The sequence below is a fragment of the Vipera berus genome (genome assembly GCF_964194415.1).
Source record: "Vipera berus genome assembly, chromosome: 1".
NCBI lineage: Eukaryota > Metazoa > Chordata > Lepidosauria > Squamata > Viperidae > Vipera > Vipera berus.
The window spans coordinates 25,383,630-25,402,182 of NC_138202.1; the positions used below are offsets into that span (position 1 = coordinate 25,383,630).

Sequence of the window (18,553 nt, forward strand, 5' to 3'; positions counted from 1 at the left end):
TTGCCTGATATCTCTAGTTTTTATTTCTCTGTCTTATGTTCACAGGGCCCTAGGATTAAAGCTGGAATAGCCATTCACTTGTACCTGCTTTGTCACTATTAGAGTAGTACACTTTTGTAAGAAGGTTTTACTGCTTAATAAAACCCTTTGACTGTCTCTGCTTAAAGTATAGAAGTAAGAAAAGTACTTAGTATGCCAAAGAGGGCTTGTGGGACACAGAATTCATCCAAAGAGAATCAAATTGGTTGGGTTTTCACTCAACAGCTGATTCCAAGTTAACAAGATGCAGTTCTGTTCATATAGTAGGTAGGGCATGCCCAAAAACCATTATGGCTTAGTTTCCATCCGTTGCTTCTTGTCTTGCCTTCAGGTGCTTTGGAGAATAGCTTGGCTCCCTCTTCTTTGTGGCGGCCCCTGAGATATTGGGACACTGCTATCATGTCACCCCTCACCCTTTTCTTCATTAAACTACACATACCCAATTCCAGCAGCCATTCCTTATATGTTTTAGCCTCCAGTCCCTAATAATCTTTGTTGCTCTTTCTAGAGTCTTCATTACAACTTCACCACATTTAGTAAGAGAGGGAAGCGTTAAGAGCAAAAATTGATTAATACTTATCAGAGGCCCCATAAGGCAGATAAAATAAGGTGAAAATATGGCAGAATAAACATGGAAACAACCTAAATAAAACAAAATGTTTTAAGTGACAACAGGTCCAAGTTGCAGCACCTGTGAAAACAGTATTTCTAAGAGACAAGAACCACAAAATTGGGCTCTGTAATCACAATCTCTAATTGTCAGATACATCCCTGCCATCCTTAATGATGCAGAATGGAAGAAGGATCACCTGGTGTCCTACTTTCCATCTCTATTGTATTATTGTTATGTACATAAAATGGTTAAGGCCAGAATAAGCCACTCCCTTTGAGTTGTTCCTGCTAATTACACAGTCTTTCTGATTTAGAAAGTTTTGTGCATTTTGGTAGAGGTAAAAAATGTAAATTATTGTCCATTGTTCATGTCTTTCTGTCTCTCTGCCTTTCCCTGCCTTTCATCCCATTTTGCCAGTTAACTGGGGCTTTTAAAAAATGTTTATTGCTGTTTAAGAACTACAAACCAACCAATATTTTTGCTAACTGAAAGGAATGGCTCTGCTTGTTTGCTCTGATCCGGATATAGGGTATGACTGGGAGTGTGCTGGGTGGAAACTAAATCGGAAATTACCCACAGTAATTTTCCAACACTAACAAGGTCTGCAAACACATATTGTCTCTTCTCGCCCAAGTGGAATCAATTGTTTGGAAAATATCTAGTAATTTCGTCACCAACAGCAATGAAAAAAAGGTATAATTTAACACTTACTATGTTACCAAGGAAAATTCAGACTGAAACTGCAGGAGGGGGGGGGGAACCTTAGCCTAATTTTGCCACTTTTAAAATGGATTCAGATCAAGCTATTTTAAAACTATACAAAACATTTGGCACAAGAATTGCCATTAAACAAGAGACAATGGCAGCCTTGCAAAGTTTATAAACCAACATACTGTACTGAAAACAGCCTGCCACCCATACAATGACTATAGCCGGTAGATGCTTTAGAAAGTCCTGGAGGTTGGAGATGCAGGTGGCAAAGATCAGTGACCTATCCATAACTAAGTGGAAGGCCAGGCAGAGTTGCTCAGCTTAATAAGCCACTAGTAATTTTTCTGAAGAGACAACAGCTCAATGGAGCTAGGCAGAGCTTTGAGAGATTAGTTGGATGCTCATGGGACAAAACTGTTTTATAAGATTCCAGTTTAATATAATAAACCAACTCTTAGCATGAACTTTAGAAAAAACTTAAAAGAAAAGGATCCTTGGCTGACTCTGGTGATGGCTTCAGCATTTTCTAGAGCATGGTAAGCCAGTAACCCCAGCCTCCACTTCTCTGAATTTGCAATCTGAAGATGGAAAAGCCTTGCAAATGTATCTCTCTCTTGCTCTCCTCTTGAGTTTCAAGGACAAACATGACCCCTTTGCACTCTTGGGCTGCTACAAGGGTAGGCCCACTTTGGATTTAAAAATCAACTCTTCAGAAATAGATATAGGGCCCAGGGAAGAAGATTGTTCTCACAACTGATGGAGTTATGTGAAAGGATAGCACAAAGGCTTGTAGTGAGGTTGATAACATTTTACATGTTCAGAAAAGATTTGGAGTTAATAAAGCTTAACTGTTGCATAGTGCTTTTCAGCGTTCAGCGTATTTCTCTTGATAGCCAGTTATAATATTGCAATACCACTACAAGATAAGTTAATAAGACTGATACAGACTGAGATTGAAATAGTATATGAGGAAGAAGCTGTTTGGCTGTTAGATTCACACAACTAGACTCAGCTAATGTGAACTTATTATTCAGTATGTTAGGGAAACCAAATATTAACTTGTGTAGTGTGTTCTGTGAGCTTAGCCAGCAAGCTCTGTCCAGCTGTCTCTTCCCTACACCTCATCTCCATCCAGGTTCATTATATATTTTATCTTCTCTTCCCAGAGAACATTTACTCAGTCTTTCCCCATATCCTACCTCCTTCCTAGGATTTTTCCTCAATGGAACATTTTTGTGTGTCTATGTCTGTGTGTTTTTAAAAAAATGTTTGGTGTATTAATAGAGCCCCTTCATGGATTACTGCCTTGTCATGGCGAAGGGGCTTGCGTAATTCAATGAAGCTATGAGCTATGCCGTGCAGGGCCACCCAAGATGGACAGGTCATAGCAGAGAGTTCTGACAAAACGTGATCCACTGGAGAAGGAAATGGCAACCCACTCCAGTATCTTTGCCATGAAAACCCCATGGACAGTACCAAAAGGCAAAAATATATGACGCTGGAAGATGAGCCCCTCAGGTCGGAAGGCATCCAATATGCTACTGGGGAAGAGCAGAGGGCTAGTACTGTTAGCGCCAGAAAGAATGAAGTGACTGGGCCAAAGCCGAAAGGATGCTCAACTGTGGATGTGTCTGGTGGTGAAAGGAAAGTCCGATGCTGTAAAAAAAATTTCTCCATAGGAACCTGGAATGTAGGATCTATGAATCAAGGAAAGCTGGACATGATCAAACAACAGATGACAAGACTGAACATCGACATCTTAGGAATCAGCGAACTAAAATGGACAGGAATGGGTGAATTTAATTCAGATGACCATCAGGTATACTACTGCAGGCAGAAATCCCTCAGAAGAAATGGAGTAGCCTTCATAGTCAATAAAAGAGTAGGAAAAGCAATACTGGGATACAATCCTCAAAATGACAGAATGATCTCAGTTCGAATCCAAGGCAAACCATTCAATATCACAGTAGTCCAAGTCTATGCCCCAACCACCGGTGCTGAAGAGGATGACATTGACCAGTTCTATGAAGCCCTACAGCACCTTATAGAACTAACACCAAAAACTGATGTCCTTATCATCATGGGGGATTGGAATGCTAAAGTAGGAAGCCAAAAGATAACCGTAATAACAGGCACAGATGTGTTAAGGTTTTAAAAAATGTTAAATATGTGTCTCTGGTCTTAAAATGCATTTAACTCAACAAAATATTGGGTTTTTAAAATTATATTGAACACCTCAAAGGATGTTTAAAGACCGGCTGACAACCTTAGTATGTTGGAAATGTAAATGGTGAAGGAGACATTGATACATGTTTTGGAAATGTTTGTCCTATTTTGGAGTAATACATGCAAATTATAATAAATAATAAATAATAAATAAATAATGTTGAAAGATGTTAATGTCTTGCTGAAATATATATGAAAAATGTGAAATTTAATGATGTATAAAGAACTCTGGATTTATTGTATATGGACTGTCACTCAAAAAATGGCTTTACCTTGAACCCAAAATTAAATCATGGATTGATAAGATTTGCTTACTTTCCTTACTTGTTAAGATTTGCTTACTTTCCTTACTTGTTTCATATCAATGCAAGAAAAAGTCTGACTAATACTCTTCAATATGGTTGATTAATGTATTTCTTATTGGTTAGGTTTTATCCATAGTTTTGTACTTTGCTGTAAACCACTTAGAGAGGGGTGGTAAAGTACTGTGAAGCGGTATATAAGTCTAAGTGCTATTGCTAGTGTGAATATAATTTAATAATTTCTTTTCCCCCTTAGATCTACCAATTTTGTTATATTTCTTTTTTTCCTGAATATTATAAGATTTTTTTAAAAAAAAACACATACATGGACACTTAGGGGATGAAAAGGATTCTCCAGGATTAGTTTAAGTTAGAATTCGGTTAGGTGCACAGGGTAGGGAAGCAACATATTGCACAAATTTTTTGTATTGTGTTTTCTTCAATTTTCTTGGAGATCCAGAAGACTAATTCTTTGTTGTTATCTAGATGTCATTCAGGTATTTTCAGCCCAAATATGATAATGCTACCTGGTATTTCACAGGCTTTCCACTTTTGCCTCCTTAACTACGTTCTTTTTCAGTAAGGAAAAAAGAAGACACAATTATAAAGAAAAATTACAAATGGAATATAATATCAGCATGATTCCCTGTCTGTCACCTCATAAAGTTCAGAAAACTGCATAATAAAAAAGAGAATATTGCAATTAAGATCATTTTCACTTGGCTTCCTAAAATTTTCCTGACTTTAGCAAACCTTCTCCAACTTGGAACCCACCAGATAGATTATAATTCCTATTTTCCTTATTCTGGCTGGGATGACAGGAGTTTATTAAACACACATGAAGGTATCACATGGGGATATTGGCTGTAAGGAAGTGATGCCCATAATCACTTCATTCTGTCTCAGCATTTCCAATTTATTTAATTTATTAAATTTATTAAATTTATGATCGCCACCCACTCCAATAGAGTCCCTTATTTATCTTCATACTATTGTTATGGCGCCTGAATAAAAACTTACTCCTCCTAAATGCTACATAACAATGCAATGCTACATAAGATGCACTACTGGACCAGCTACTGCATATGAACTTTAAAGAAAATGTAGGTAAGTTGGAACGAAACCATCTTTCAGGATTGTTGAACTGCAACTCCCACAATTCCTGTGAACCAAATCTCAATGGTTGAATATGATGGGGCTGTAAGTCCAATGACCCTGGACTGCAGAATGGGAAAAGCTATCTTCACATTGTTCCTACAAAACAATTGTAAGAAGTCTGCTACTTCAAGATACAACAGGGAAAGTTTCATCTAAATGATTTCAACCTGGTAAAGCTCCATAATTTTGCAGAAACATCTTGCTCATTTTTATGTCTTCAACAGCTTCTGATCACAGGAATTGCTGGACAGAAATTGGCCACCTCATTCTCATTTTATTCATGTGCTAATTACATGGGAGTTAAAAAAAATACTCAGTCATTCTTTTCTATGGAAAAACACCATATTCCCCGCCCCCCAAAAAATCAGCAGCACAAAGTCCATGTTTGATCTAGGACAGTCAATCCTGAAATGGATACATCAATTGCAATCTTTTATGTAGAGTTAATGCTATGTCCCAACTTTCCCACGAGGATTGTGAACATGACCGAGACAGAGATAACAAAGTCAAGGAAAAAGTCTTTTGACTTTGTGATTTTCCAGCCCTTCCTATCACTATGCACTGGAATTAATCAGTGGTGAAAGTTATAGTAGCATGTTGAGAAATTCCCTTTAGAGTTTCTGCCTCAAAACTGTTGGTTACAGGAGAGGGAGCCCAAGCTTGTCAACCTAATAGGATAAAACAAAATGCTGGCTGGGGAATTCTGGGAGTTGAAGTCTACAAATCATAAAGTTGCCAAAGCTGAGAAAAACTAGAATAGATGACAGGTAGATTCCTTTTTCTAAGATCTAGATTTATGGTAACCATTAGATTGATGGAAATTTTAGCTCAGAACATAAATTTCTTGCCTCCAGTCACATAGAAAAAGAGTTTTAGTGTTTGTTCACTAAATATGTAAAGACATATTTGCTAAGCTAGGAGGACTTTTGTTTCATTCTTGAGGAAGCATTGTGGTGGAGTGATTAAGCTCTAGTGGCCTTTGGCCAAAGCGATGCAGATTCAGCGACTCACTGGCTGTCTGAGTCAAGAAAGAATTGGCCCAACCTACTTCACCAGGTTGCTGTTGCGGAAAAAAAAATAGGAATACATCAGACATTGTCCATTCCTGCAGGAAAGACAGGATCTAAATCTAGACCTAAGTTTAAATCTAAATCACGTGAGAGAAAAGGAAATAATTACAGAGTGATAAAGATAGTAATAAATGTTTTTCTACAATTGATATTCCTCCTGTTGTTCTGGAGTATGACTTCCATCATCTCAGTATATTTGAAAGCATTAATGCTATCTTTGTAAAGTATCCAGTATTATGAACATTTTGGCTATGTTCGTATTAGGCAGCAAGCCATGTTTTTTGTTCAATCGTATTTAAAGTTTATTTGGCAAAGCATAGTTTATTTATCAGATTTTATCCTACCTTTATTATTCTAAAGTAACTCAAGGTGGCAAACATACATAATATCCTTTCCTCCTATGCAGTATGCTAACCCCCTGAACAACGATTTGCAAATCACAGGGACCAAGATCACTCAGTACTAAGCCATAAACAAACAAACCACACTTTGGACGATGCAACCCAGGCCTTCAGTACTGCTGTATTGGTCAGGACTGTGAAAAAGCAGGGCAGTCTTATTACTTATGATGCAACTGAGGGAAAGGATCCTGCTGGTACAACTCCACCCCTTGCTGTTGCTGAGAGTTGATACCAACACCTAGTGACCACATGGGCAGATCCATGCAATTTTCTTGGCAAGATTTTCAGAAGGGATTTGCTATGCGTAAGTGGCAATATTTCTTAACTTTCCAGCCTCGGCTCAGAGCAAGCAACTAGTCCTGTCACTCAGCTGGCTTCTCTTGCCTACCAGAGGATGAGAACTCTAACTTGTCTGCCTGCTCCTAATCCAGCACCTTTAACTATTATTTATGAAGCAATTGGGTGGAAGCATCTTGCTGGCACGGCCCCACCTCTTTCAGCTTTGTAAAAGACTACAGAAGAGTTAACAGGCCATCCAGATGTAAAGGAACACTTTTTCTTTTAAGCCATGTGGATTTCACTGGAAGGAAGCTGGGTGCACCAGCCTCCAACAAGCCTTTGTGTACTCCAGACTTTGCTTCTCACTTCTCTCTCATCCGTTATCCCCAATAGACAAAACTGTAGGCACTACCTGCCTTACAAGTAAAGCTGTTAAAACTTCTTAACACTACGTATACCTTAAATAGAAGCAGGGTTCCAGAAACTGTGATCGTTCACTTGAACCCTACTGTTACACCAGCTCATCCCGGATATCTGTAATAACTGGTCTACCCCACAGGATTGTTGTGAAGATTCCCCCATTTCAATGCTTTTGAGCCTTATAAAGCCACGGGTCGCGCCCCCCCCCCCGGACCCCACCTGTAATGGTCTCCTGATAGCCTTTGGTGAAGTACTGCATGGCCGTGGCCGCCCTCCAGGGCGTCTTGAGCAGCCCCTGGCGCTGCGGGTCCTCGCCCAAAGCACTCAGGATGGTGGTGTAAGCGGCGGCCAGGCCGGGCAAGTTCATTTCGTTGTCCTCTTCGCTGCGGGTCCGCTCTTCCTTCCAGCTCTCTAAGGGATGCCCGCCAGCCGCGGTCTTGCAGCTACGGGACGGCGCTTCTCCCGAGCGACTCCGCTGAAGGGGCGGCTGCTTCTCTGCCAGCGCGTACCCATTGCAGCTGGCGCTTCGCAGGGACTGCTCGACCGCGGCCCGCGGCTTCCTTTTCTCCATTTGGTCTAAGGCAGGCGCCCAGCCCTGGAGAGCCGGTGCTCCTCAGAGACTCCTGGGCGCGCTGGAAAGGGAGCAGAGACTAGAGGCGGACCCTGCTAGAAGTTGGGAGTGGAGTGGGCGAGAGGCGTTTCCTGACAGCTCGTGCGCCCAGCCTGGAGCCAAAGGAAACGTCTGGCTCCTCTTCACGGGTTCCCGCGGCCGAAGTGAGAACTGATAACTAAAGAAATCGCCTCTAAAATCACCGGCCGGCCTCCGGGTCTGCCGCGTGGTGCCCGGCCAAAAGGCTCCTCCCCCCCACCCCGTCTGACAAGCGGGAAAAGAAAAAGGCCGCCGCCGCCGCCCCACAGGGACCCTCGCAATGCGCTCCACCCTCTCGCTCCTTCTTTCCAGGCGGCGCGCCTCACTTTATACATCGCCTGGTTTCGATCCCGGGCACGGCGCGCCTCTTTCATTGGGCACCTCTGCCCGTGCGTCACCCCGCCGGGCAGCCTCTCAGAGGCTCGAGCGCCGGAAGCCGCAGGCAGCGTAAGCTTGGCGAGCGCTTCTCCTGTTGCCAGAGGTCGCCGGTGGCCGGGAGAAGGAGACGCCCCGCTCTCAGCCGCGGCCGGCGGCGGGGGAGTTGGGCGGGTGCGGATGGTTCTCGGAGCGGCTTTAGATTGGCTGAGTTATAGGAAAGCATGACCACCGAGGACTTTCCTTCTGGGAAAGTACTTAAATAATTACTCAAACCTTAAGGACGTGTTGTTATGTTGCAACACTGACCCAAGCCATTTTGTGTTTGTGGTTTAGCGGGATGGGTAAACGAAAGCATTAGTTATTGCCACCTCGTACACTGGCAAAATTTGGACTTTGCTCTTCTGGTTTCTGCCCCAGCACGCTCCTTCATCCTGTCCATCGTTTTTCTCCTTGGTGGCTGTAAATTCAGATGTCACTCGTTGCACGCCTATCAGGTACATTGCAAAACATTACATTTGTCATTCCATTTATTCATTTTGGACCCTTCTGACCATTAATCCTGTTTTTAATACCTTAGCTGCTCTCTTCTCAAGTCTGGAGCCAAGTGTAGATTGAATGAGCATCCTTCAGTATGTACATAATTTTCATATAAGTTACAAGAGAGAAGAACTTCACAGAACCCTCAGTTGTTCTCCAGGTTGACAAAAGAGTCACTGAGAAACATCATGTCATTACTATTTAGCTCGATTTTATACCGCATTACACTAAAAGCTTCTTGAAAATGTTTCAGTGGCGATTATAAAACTGACTTACAATTTGCACATTTATAAAATAGGTCCTAAGCAGAAACCTAGTCAAGGAAGGCCACTTTGGTGTGGTGCTTAAAGCATTAGAAACCATGAGATCATGAATTCTAATCCTGCCCTAGGCACAAAACCAGCTGAGTGACCTTGGACAGTCTCTCTCTCTCTGTACACACACACACACACACACACACACACACACACACACACACACACTCCTTAGGAAAAAGAAAGCAATGGTAGACTACTTCCTATGTGGTCTGTGATGATAATAAGAATTGATTGGTTGGTTGAATGATTGATTGATTGAAACTACTTTCAAAATCTGCAGGGATTTATCCAGGCAGTTGTCAGGAGTCAAGATTGAGTGGGGGGCACAGCATTTTTTTTTAAAGTGCCTTAGCCAAACCTTAACCTGGAGATGGCCATTTGATTACAATTTCCTTGTAAAAAGTTGCACTTGCACTTTCTGTTGAGGTGTTCCTCCAGTCTGGTTACAGATAGAAAGAAATGCATGTGTAATGTGTACTGAGATATACTTATTTACCTATATTAGAATAATGAACATACTTAAAACAATTCTTTTATTGGTAAAATGGCACCAGTTATTTACTTACGTATTTATTTTTTTGGAAAAAAAAAGTTAGCTGAGGAGAGGGTTTCAATTACTATTCTACTTTTATCACATACTCTTTCCTGATGTTTCAGGCCTGAAATGCGCACCAAAATTTCATCCTGTGAGAATGTAAGTAGTCCTTGACTGGTTGTTTAGTGACCATTTGAAGTTAAACAGACTCCTCCTAAATGGACTTAAAACCTGGATTCAAAGTTCTGATGTCCTTTCCCCCCTCCGTGATCACGTGACTGCATTTTTGGGTGCTTGGCATTCAACCTGCATTTACAATCATGTGCAGTGTAATTTATGACATTTTTGCTGGAAATCAGCATATGCTTCCAGTTTCATTTGCTTAACGACAGCTGCGAAAGTTGTAAAATCAACATGGTCACCTGATAACCTACTTTACAACTCTCATAAAATTGTGGGCTTAAATTATGGTCATACGTCAAGGACCATCTGACTAGACACTTAGCCTGAATAGAAATGTGATGACTTCTTATTAACTATCTCACACTAAAGTTCATAAATTATATGCCAAGCAAATCCTGATAAATCCTAATCTGCAATAGTGGTGAATATCTGTAACTCAGGTGTACTGTAACTGATGACCCACATCTGACCCATCACAAGACACTTGACACACCCACATCTGGTCACTTCTATTTTGATGGAACTTAAAGACCTTTATTTCTTCTGCGACGGCTTAGTGTTTTGCACACAGAATAACAGAGTTGGAGGGGACCTTGGACGTCTTCTACTCTGACCCCCTGCTGGAGACCCTATACTATTTAGGACAATTTCTTCTTAAAATCCTCCAGTGTTTGAGAACCCACAAGGCAAGCCATTCCACTGATTAATTGTTCTCGTTGATAAGGAAATTTCTTATTAATTTTTGGTTGGATTTCTCTTTGATAATTTTAGTCTGTTACTTCTTGTCTTGACCTCAAGTGCTTTGTCCCCCTCTTTGTGATGGCCTCTCAAATATGTCACATATCATGGCACCTCTAGTTCTTCTCTTTGTCCATCATGTCTGATCACATTATGAGAATTAGCCCTGGTGGTGCAGTGGTTAGAATACAGTACTGCAGGCTACTTCTGCTGACTGCCGGCTGCCTGCAGTTTGAATCTCACCCACTCAAGTTTGACTCAGACTTCCATCCTTCCAAAGTCAGTAAAATGAGGACCCAGATTGTTGGGGGCAATATGCTGACTCTGTAAACTGCTTAGAGAGGGCTGTAAAGGACTGAGAAGTGGTATATAAGTGCTATTTCTATTATAATCACGATACCCATTAGAAATGATAATCATCAGCTTACATAGCTTTAAAAAGAACAAAAATTCATAGCGAGCATAAGACAATGAGTGGGCAATATTCAAGATGATACTAACTTACTTCTATGATCAAAGGAACAAGAACCACACCGCATAATTGGGCTCATGTCCTATTTTTGGGCGTGCCATAAATGTCTAATTGGCCATTGTAGCAAAAAGGAGTCATTGGATCAACTGTGGATAACAGTTTAATCCAATGTAAAACACTTTCTGTGCATCCAGGAGATGAGTGATGGGTGGGAAAAACACTGAGCTTCAGTCACACTGCCACAATCACTATCTTGCCTTTTTAAAATTTCCCCTACAAATGTCACTGAATATTTTCCCTGAACTTAACTTTGAAAACTTTTTCCAGTGTTTCATATATCAGAACATCATAGCTGAATCTTTATTTTGATGCCTGACGGGATATTTCTTTTTCACAGAAGCATCATACAAACTTAAAAGAAATCATGACACCTTTAAAAAAACAACAGTAGAGAATCCTTCCCTCTGTAACTCCTGCCCATCAGTCGGTGGTCAGCATTATGGGCTGCCACACGGAAGAGCTGAAATTGTAGGCTGTCAAAAAGGCAGAGCCAATGAAATGTCACAAATGCATATGAGTGCCCAAGGCTGGTGAGGAAATGAGTCACTAATAGAATTAAAAAAGAAAATAGCAGCAACTGGGCCAGCTTGAGATTCAGGGAAAGTTTGCAGTATTTCTGCAGCTGAAGTAAAAGGAATAACAGCTAATAAAGAAAAAAAAACTAAGAAAAAAGAATAACATACGAATACAAGCTAAGAATCAAACTGTAAATAGTCTCTCTCAGGTTACAGTCAGAATATCTATGACTGGCTAAATTATGTTGGCAGGGAAGAAACAACAGTAATAATGATAACTAGTGCTTTTTTTGTAAAAGAAAAAGGTGCCGGAACTCACACATGTCATACAACCCACCTTGCCTACCCTACAAGGTTCCATCCAAAAAAGGTGCCGGAACTCCGTTCTGAGCGTTCTATGAGGAAAAAAGCCCTGATGATAACAATGATCACAGTAACAAGCTATTTGATGTCCTACTCAGTACTACCAATGTGCTAAGCCAGAGGGAAACTCGATAGTTACAGTTATTTGTTGACTGCCCTCCATCCCCCACCCACCCCAAACTCTGCATTTAAAACTCAGCACTGCTACTATATTTTTTTCCTAGGAAAAAAAAAGCAAAATGGACTTTAAAATAAAACATAGATGGCATGTTCTAGAAATGTAGATATAAGGGCAAGGATAGCAGAGTTCAGGTAGTCCTCGACTTACATTCATAATTAGGCCCAAAATTTCCATTGTTAGGTAAGACATTTGTTAAGTGAGTTTTGCTCCATTTTAGGACCTTTCTTGCCACAGTTGTTAAGTGAATCACTGCAATTACACAGTTACATGGTTGTTAAGTGAATCTGGCTTCCCCATTGGCTTTGCTGTTCAGAAGGTCTCAAAACATGATCACATGACCCCAGGAAACCGCAACCGTCATAAAGATGAACCAGTTGCCAAACATCTGAATTTTGATCACGTGACCATCAAGATGCTACAATGGTCGTAAGCGTGAAAAACAGGCACAAGCCACTTTTTTCAGTGCTGTTGTAACTTTGAATGATCACTAAATGAATTGTTGTAAGTCAAGGATTAGCTGTATGGATTTAAGGATTAGGAAAGTAAAACTTTATGGTGAGAAAACAAATCAACAGACAAATAATGGCTATGACATTAGTGTACATCAGCTAAGTCAGGGGTCCCCAGCCTGTGGGTTGTGGCCCACTACCGGGCCATGGCCTGCTGGCCAGCAGGCCACAAAACAGGCTGGCCAGGGCACGCACATGTGTGTGTGAGCTTTATCCCCACTTGTGCTAGCGCCGCTGCCAAGGCAAAAACGGGGTACCATGGGGTGAAAATGGGGGACTGTGTGGCGAAAACAGGGCGGTGTTAGCACCCACGCTGCAAAAATGGGGCACACGGGCGCTAGCACTGCCCCATTTGCGTTGCGTGTTTGTGGTCCCATTTTGTGTGCGTACGCATGTGTGTGTAAAATGCTTCCCCCTCCCTTTCCCTCCGGTCTGCCAACCGAGGAATGTTGGAGACCTCTGAACTAAGTTACAAACATTTGGAGAGGAGGGGGGACACAAAATTGCTGAAATGTGCCTTATTTTCATTAATTTTAATTTTCTATCAAATCCCCCCAAACTCACTTATTTCCTTCTGGTCTCCGATCTCCATGTTGGTTTACCCTCCAAACCATCAAGGGCTGTTTGGTTTAAAAATATTTGGTATAGAAATATTAATAAATTAAATTAAATTAAATTAAATTAAAATACATTTCTGTTGACTGTCCTTATACTGTCTCCTAATATTGTGCTCATCTTTGCTTGATTTTTCCTCAGAATAGCCTGTCTACTGAAATATTTTGTATTGGTAAATGTTTTCTGTTGAACTGTTCCTGATGGTCTAATAAACTTCCTCAGCTACTGCCTCATTGCTCTAAGTTCTTTCCAAAGTAGAACGCAGCGGAGGGCAGACCTAATTTGGAGATACAGCTCATTTATTAGCCTATTAACTTTTACATACAGAATTCTGCATGTAATCTTTAGTGGTGCAAAGTGAAAACAAAATATGTGCACAAGAAATTGTGATTTTTTTCCTTACTATTTTATTATTTTTCCCAGAATAATTATACACTATTTTATATTTCGCCCTCCAATACACCTGTAATTATTAAAGATATCTCTTAAATTAAAAAAGACCATTTATTCTATGTGTTTAGTATCTTTTCCCCCACAAATTTTAATAGACCCTTTTTGTATCTTCTCTAGAACTATTCAAGGCTTTTCCACAATTGCACCCAAACATATCCTGGCAATGTGTTGTTGTTTTTTCATGTCCCCATGACATTGCTTCTGGACAAATCTATGTGGTAAGTTGACACCAACTTGATGGCACATAACCAATCAATCATGATTGCGGTTGCCCTCAGGGGGCCGGGTGGGTATGGCCAGGGTGGGCGTGGCCTACTGGGTCGGCGTGGCCAGAGTGCATATGGCCTACTGGGTGGGCGTGGCCAGCTCTACATCGTTCGCATCAAGGGTGCCTATGGGGACCTGGGCAGGAGTGGGACAGATCTGAGGGTCTCTAGCAGAAGGAGGGTCTCTGGGCCAGGGCCAAGGCCGTGGGGGCCGTTCCCTCACTGTTTCCAGGATGGCTTTGCAGGCCACATGAAACCACTTCGTGGGCTGGATCCGGCCCCCAGGCCTTGAGTTTGACATGTCTGACCTAGAAGGTCAAGTGACTGGTAATGACTAGAAATAGGAGGCAATAGAAGCAAATTAGGGATTTTCAATGGGGACAGATTTCATGCCTGTATAGTACTTTATCATGATGAAAAGCAACTACTTCAGACTCTGGGATTCAAACCCTGCCTATATAGCTGTCCCCAAAGTAAAATTTTATATTTCTTTTTCTTGCCTTCCTATCATGACAGATTGTCAGTGGAAGAAGTAGTTTTCACCTGGGCATTGTTACTGTAAGAGACTGGTTTGTTCTCTAGTGCTTTGCTTCTAATTTTGCCAGCACTTGCCCAATAGTGGGAAAGGCAATCAGAATTGAATAAATGAATGAACCTTTATTGTCAAAGTACAGCATGTATACATTGAGATTGGCTGAGCCTCCCTTTGTGCCCCCCCCACAACTCACAGTGACAACAAACCCACCATCTTGTTACACCATGTGAGCTAATTGCACAACCCACTGGCCTCGCAAGTCAATCATGCATAAAGTTATTTTCCGTTCAAGAGCCTGACAGCCCATGGATAGACGCTGTTCTTCAGCCTGTTGGTACGGCTGGCTATACTCCTGTATCTCCTACCCGATGGTAGGAAAGTAAAGAGGTACCGACCAGGGTGTGAGTCGTCCCTGAGAATTTTCCTCACTCTTGCAAGGCAACAAGCCCTGGCGATGTCATCCAGTGTTGTCAGGGGACAGCCCAGGATGTTTTGTGCTGTGCTCACCACCCTCTGTAATATCTTCCTATCCGCGGCTGTCAGGCCAGCATACCAAACCACAATACAGTGCGAGAGGACGCTCTCTTCAACTAGTTTTCCTCTGAGAAGTATAGGTAGGATTCTAATTACTCATTTTTAAAAGTAAGCACATTCTGGCCTTTCCTGACAATGCAGAGAAAGAATGTTCTACAGCAGGAACTGTTATAGAAATAATATTGTCCTCACCCATGATTCTTATTAGTGATAACATTACAGTAGCAAAATCCAGCCTGATCTTAGAAGTTAAAAGGTGTTTGATTACTTTTACCCTTTTTATTTCGATCTTCCCCAAATCAAAATTGATTTCTCTCAGTTGCTTTCTTGGTTTTTATAACTGTATTTTCTGTAGCCACAGTGAGGTTTTAGTAGCATAGTAGGTACAAATTTAGAAATAAACATTCGGTAGAGGCCCTTAGTACATCTTCTACCCAAATATCACTACCCCAATGACCAATTCAGTGAAGCTGCAGTGTTTATTATTCCCAGGTCATTTACTGAGACATGTGTTTGCTAAAAATTTTGATATCCTACAAATTTATTTATTTATTATTTATTATTTAAATTTATATACCGCCCTATTCCCGTAGGACTCAGGGCGGTTTACAGGGAGAATTAAAATACATAGTATACAAAAATTAAAAGCAGTTAAAAACTATGATTAAATTACAGTTGCTGAAGTTAAACTAAAACCCAATTAAATTAAATTAGTTAAAACCCCTGTCTGGGCCAAACAGCTCGAAGAACCAGGTTTTCAAGTCCCGGCGAAATGAGCAAAGGTCGGGGGCAGTCCTGAGTTCCGTGGGAAGTTGGTTCCATAGGGCCGGCGTGCCCACAGAGAACGCCCTTCCCCTGGGAATAACCAATTTAATTGGCTTGTTTATTAGACTCTTACCCTACCTTTATTGTTTTATATTGTAAGTAAGTCAAGGCAGCAAACATACTTAACGCTTCTTTGTTCTCCTATTGTCCCCATGTGCTGGTTGTGAAGTGGAAAGGAACTGGCCCCAAATCACCCTGCAGACTTTCATGCCTCTGGAAATCACAGCCTCCTGGTTTCTAGGCCAGCACCTTAATCGCCACACCAAACTGGTGTACTACAACTACAACTACACTGCACTTTTCCTTTTAACTAGGTCAGTTCAAATGATGAGTTTGACTGCATTTACATTTCTTTAGTCACCTCTGGGAAACTCGGCATGTTGTGATGTAACATATTTTTCACCTTGGGTTTTGAGTAGTGGCTCCTTTAAGGTCAAATATTACTGAACCTTGTTTAATCAATAAAAAGAATGCTGCAGTCCCCAAATATTGAACTTCTCCAAACATTGGGCTTTGCTTTATTCTGAAGTTTCCCTCTCTCTGGTGTCCTGCCCTCCTCATTTCAGGAACCGTAAGTGCCAAACCCGCTTCTAGCATTCTCAGCCAGCATTGGTCAATAATACCTTTCTCTATGGCCAGATTTCTTCTATAATGTTTACCCAAAGCAAAGGTCATTATCTAATGTTAAATACTTTTGTTTCTAGGTCCAGTCTATCTCATTGCTTCAAGGAAAGAAAATTCTTGATGATCAAATGCTATTCAGAGGACTGTTGAGTGACTATTATCTATTTGTCAAACACAGGCAGGTTTAAAAATAGAACACCAATAACCAAATCCAAATTAAAGTATCCCTGACAGATATTACGTCCTTTCCCATAAATGCTGTCATCTTATAGGACCTAGGAAGGGTGCCTTTTCTGTGGTAGCCCCTGTCCTATGGAACATCCTGCTCCTTGGATTCATCTGGAAAAATAATGCTTGTATACTAACAGATGCAAAAAAATAGCATCATGAATATTGATTGATATAATTTTAATTAAGACCAGAATTCCACTCCCAACTGGATATTTCAGTTGGCTACAAAGAATGTTTATACTTGTATATCGCTTTAACAAGAAGTATTCATCCGCAATCATTCCAGAAACCTTTATATTACCACGTAAGGTGAGATATTTTATATTGAGAATTTGCAGCAGGCCTTAAGCAAGCCATTTACAGTACAGGTGAAATTTAAACTGAATATGTCTCACATAGAGCGTAGTCAGTTTCGCTAAACTGTCAAAGGACTCCTGCTTTTTAAAAACAACCATCTTCTCAAAATTCCTCTGAATAAAGAGAAAAGAAAAGAAAGAAAAAGAAAGGCCTGCTTTTCAATTTATGGATCAAAGTAGCTGTGTTCATGCATTTCCTTATTTGTTTATATTGTTTTGATATTGATGAAGTGATTTATACTTCAATACAGTTTATAACAAATGCCTGGATTTCTTCAGTCCAGCAAAAATTGCTGTTAAATGTTATCTATTAGGTGAAAATGATGTTCCACAAGATTGGAGCCTTTCACTATTCATAAATACTAGACTGAGGTGCTAACCCAGGAAGAAAAAGAGGTGTTGATTTCCATTGTACCTTTAAAGCCCATCTAGATTGGCAGTACTACCAATTAAGGCTCAGGCAGAATCCATATTCTTAATTACCCACGTTGTTGTTAGCTGCAGTCGTGTCCGACCCATTGCAACCCCATGGACAACGTTCCTCCAGGCCTTCCTGTCCTCTACCATCTTCTGGAGTCCCTTTAAGCTCACGCCTACTGCTTCAGTGACTCCATCCAGCCACCTCATTCTCTGCCGTCCCCTTCTTCTCTTGCCCTCAATCTTTCCCAGCATTAGGCTCTTCTCCAGTGAGTCCTTCCTTCTCATTAGGTGGCCAAAGTATTTGAGTTTTAGCTTCAGGATCTGGCCTTCTAAAGAGCAGTCAGGGTTGATCTCCTCTAGGACTGACCGGTTTGATCGCCTTGCAGTCCAAGGGACTCGCAGGAGTCCTCTCCAGCACCATAGCTCAAAGGCCTCAATTCTTTGGCGCTCAGCCTTTCTTATGGTCCAACTTTCACAGCCATACATTGCAACTGGGAAGACCATAGCCTTGACTATATGCATTTTTGTTGACAGGGTGATGTCTCTGCTTTTTAGTGTGCTGTCTAGATTTGCCATGGCTTTCCTCCCCAGGAGCAAGCGTCTTTTAATTTCTTGGCTACAGTCCCCATGTGCAGTGATGTTGGAGCCCAGGAAAATAAAATCTGTCACTACCTCCATTTCTTCCCCATTTATTTGCCAGGAACTGAGAGGGCCAGATGCCATGATCTTGGTTTTCTTAATGTTAAGGTTCAACCCAACTTTTGCACTCTCCTTCTTCACTTGCAACAAGAGGCTCTTTAGTTCCTTCTTCACTTTCTGCCATTAGAGTGGTATCATCTGCATATCTTAGGTTGTTGATATTTCTCCTGGCAATCTTAATTCCAACTTTTGATTCATCTAGCCCTGCCTTTCTCATGATGTGCTCTGCATATAAGTTAAATAGGCAGGGTGACAGTATACAGCCTTGCCAGACTCCTTTCCCAATTTTGAACCAATTAGTGGTTTTGTGTCCAGTTCTCACTGTTGCTTCTTGACCTG

General features: G+C 41.2%; 1 protein-coding gene across 1 annotated transcript in view; it reads right to left on the minus strand.

The window, feature by feature from the left end:
- The window catches only part of GCH1 (GTP cyclohydrolase 1), a 33,789-nt gene extending 25,643 nt beyond the window's left edge, over nt 1-8,146 (minus strand). The window contains exon 1 of the mRNA XM_081314876.1: nt 7,439-8,146. Within this exon, the coding sequence (XP_081171002.1) occupies nt 7,439-7,790 (352 nt within the window). The 5' untranslated portion in view covers nt 7,791-8,146. The remainder of the gene's footprint in view (nt 1-7,438) is intronic.
- Nucleotides 8,147-18,553: the final 10,407 nt, after the last annotated feature.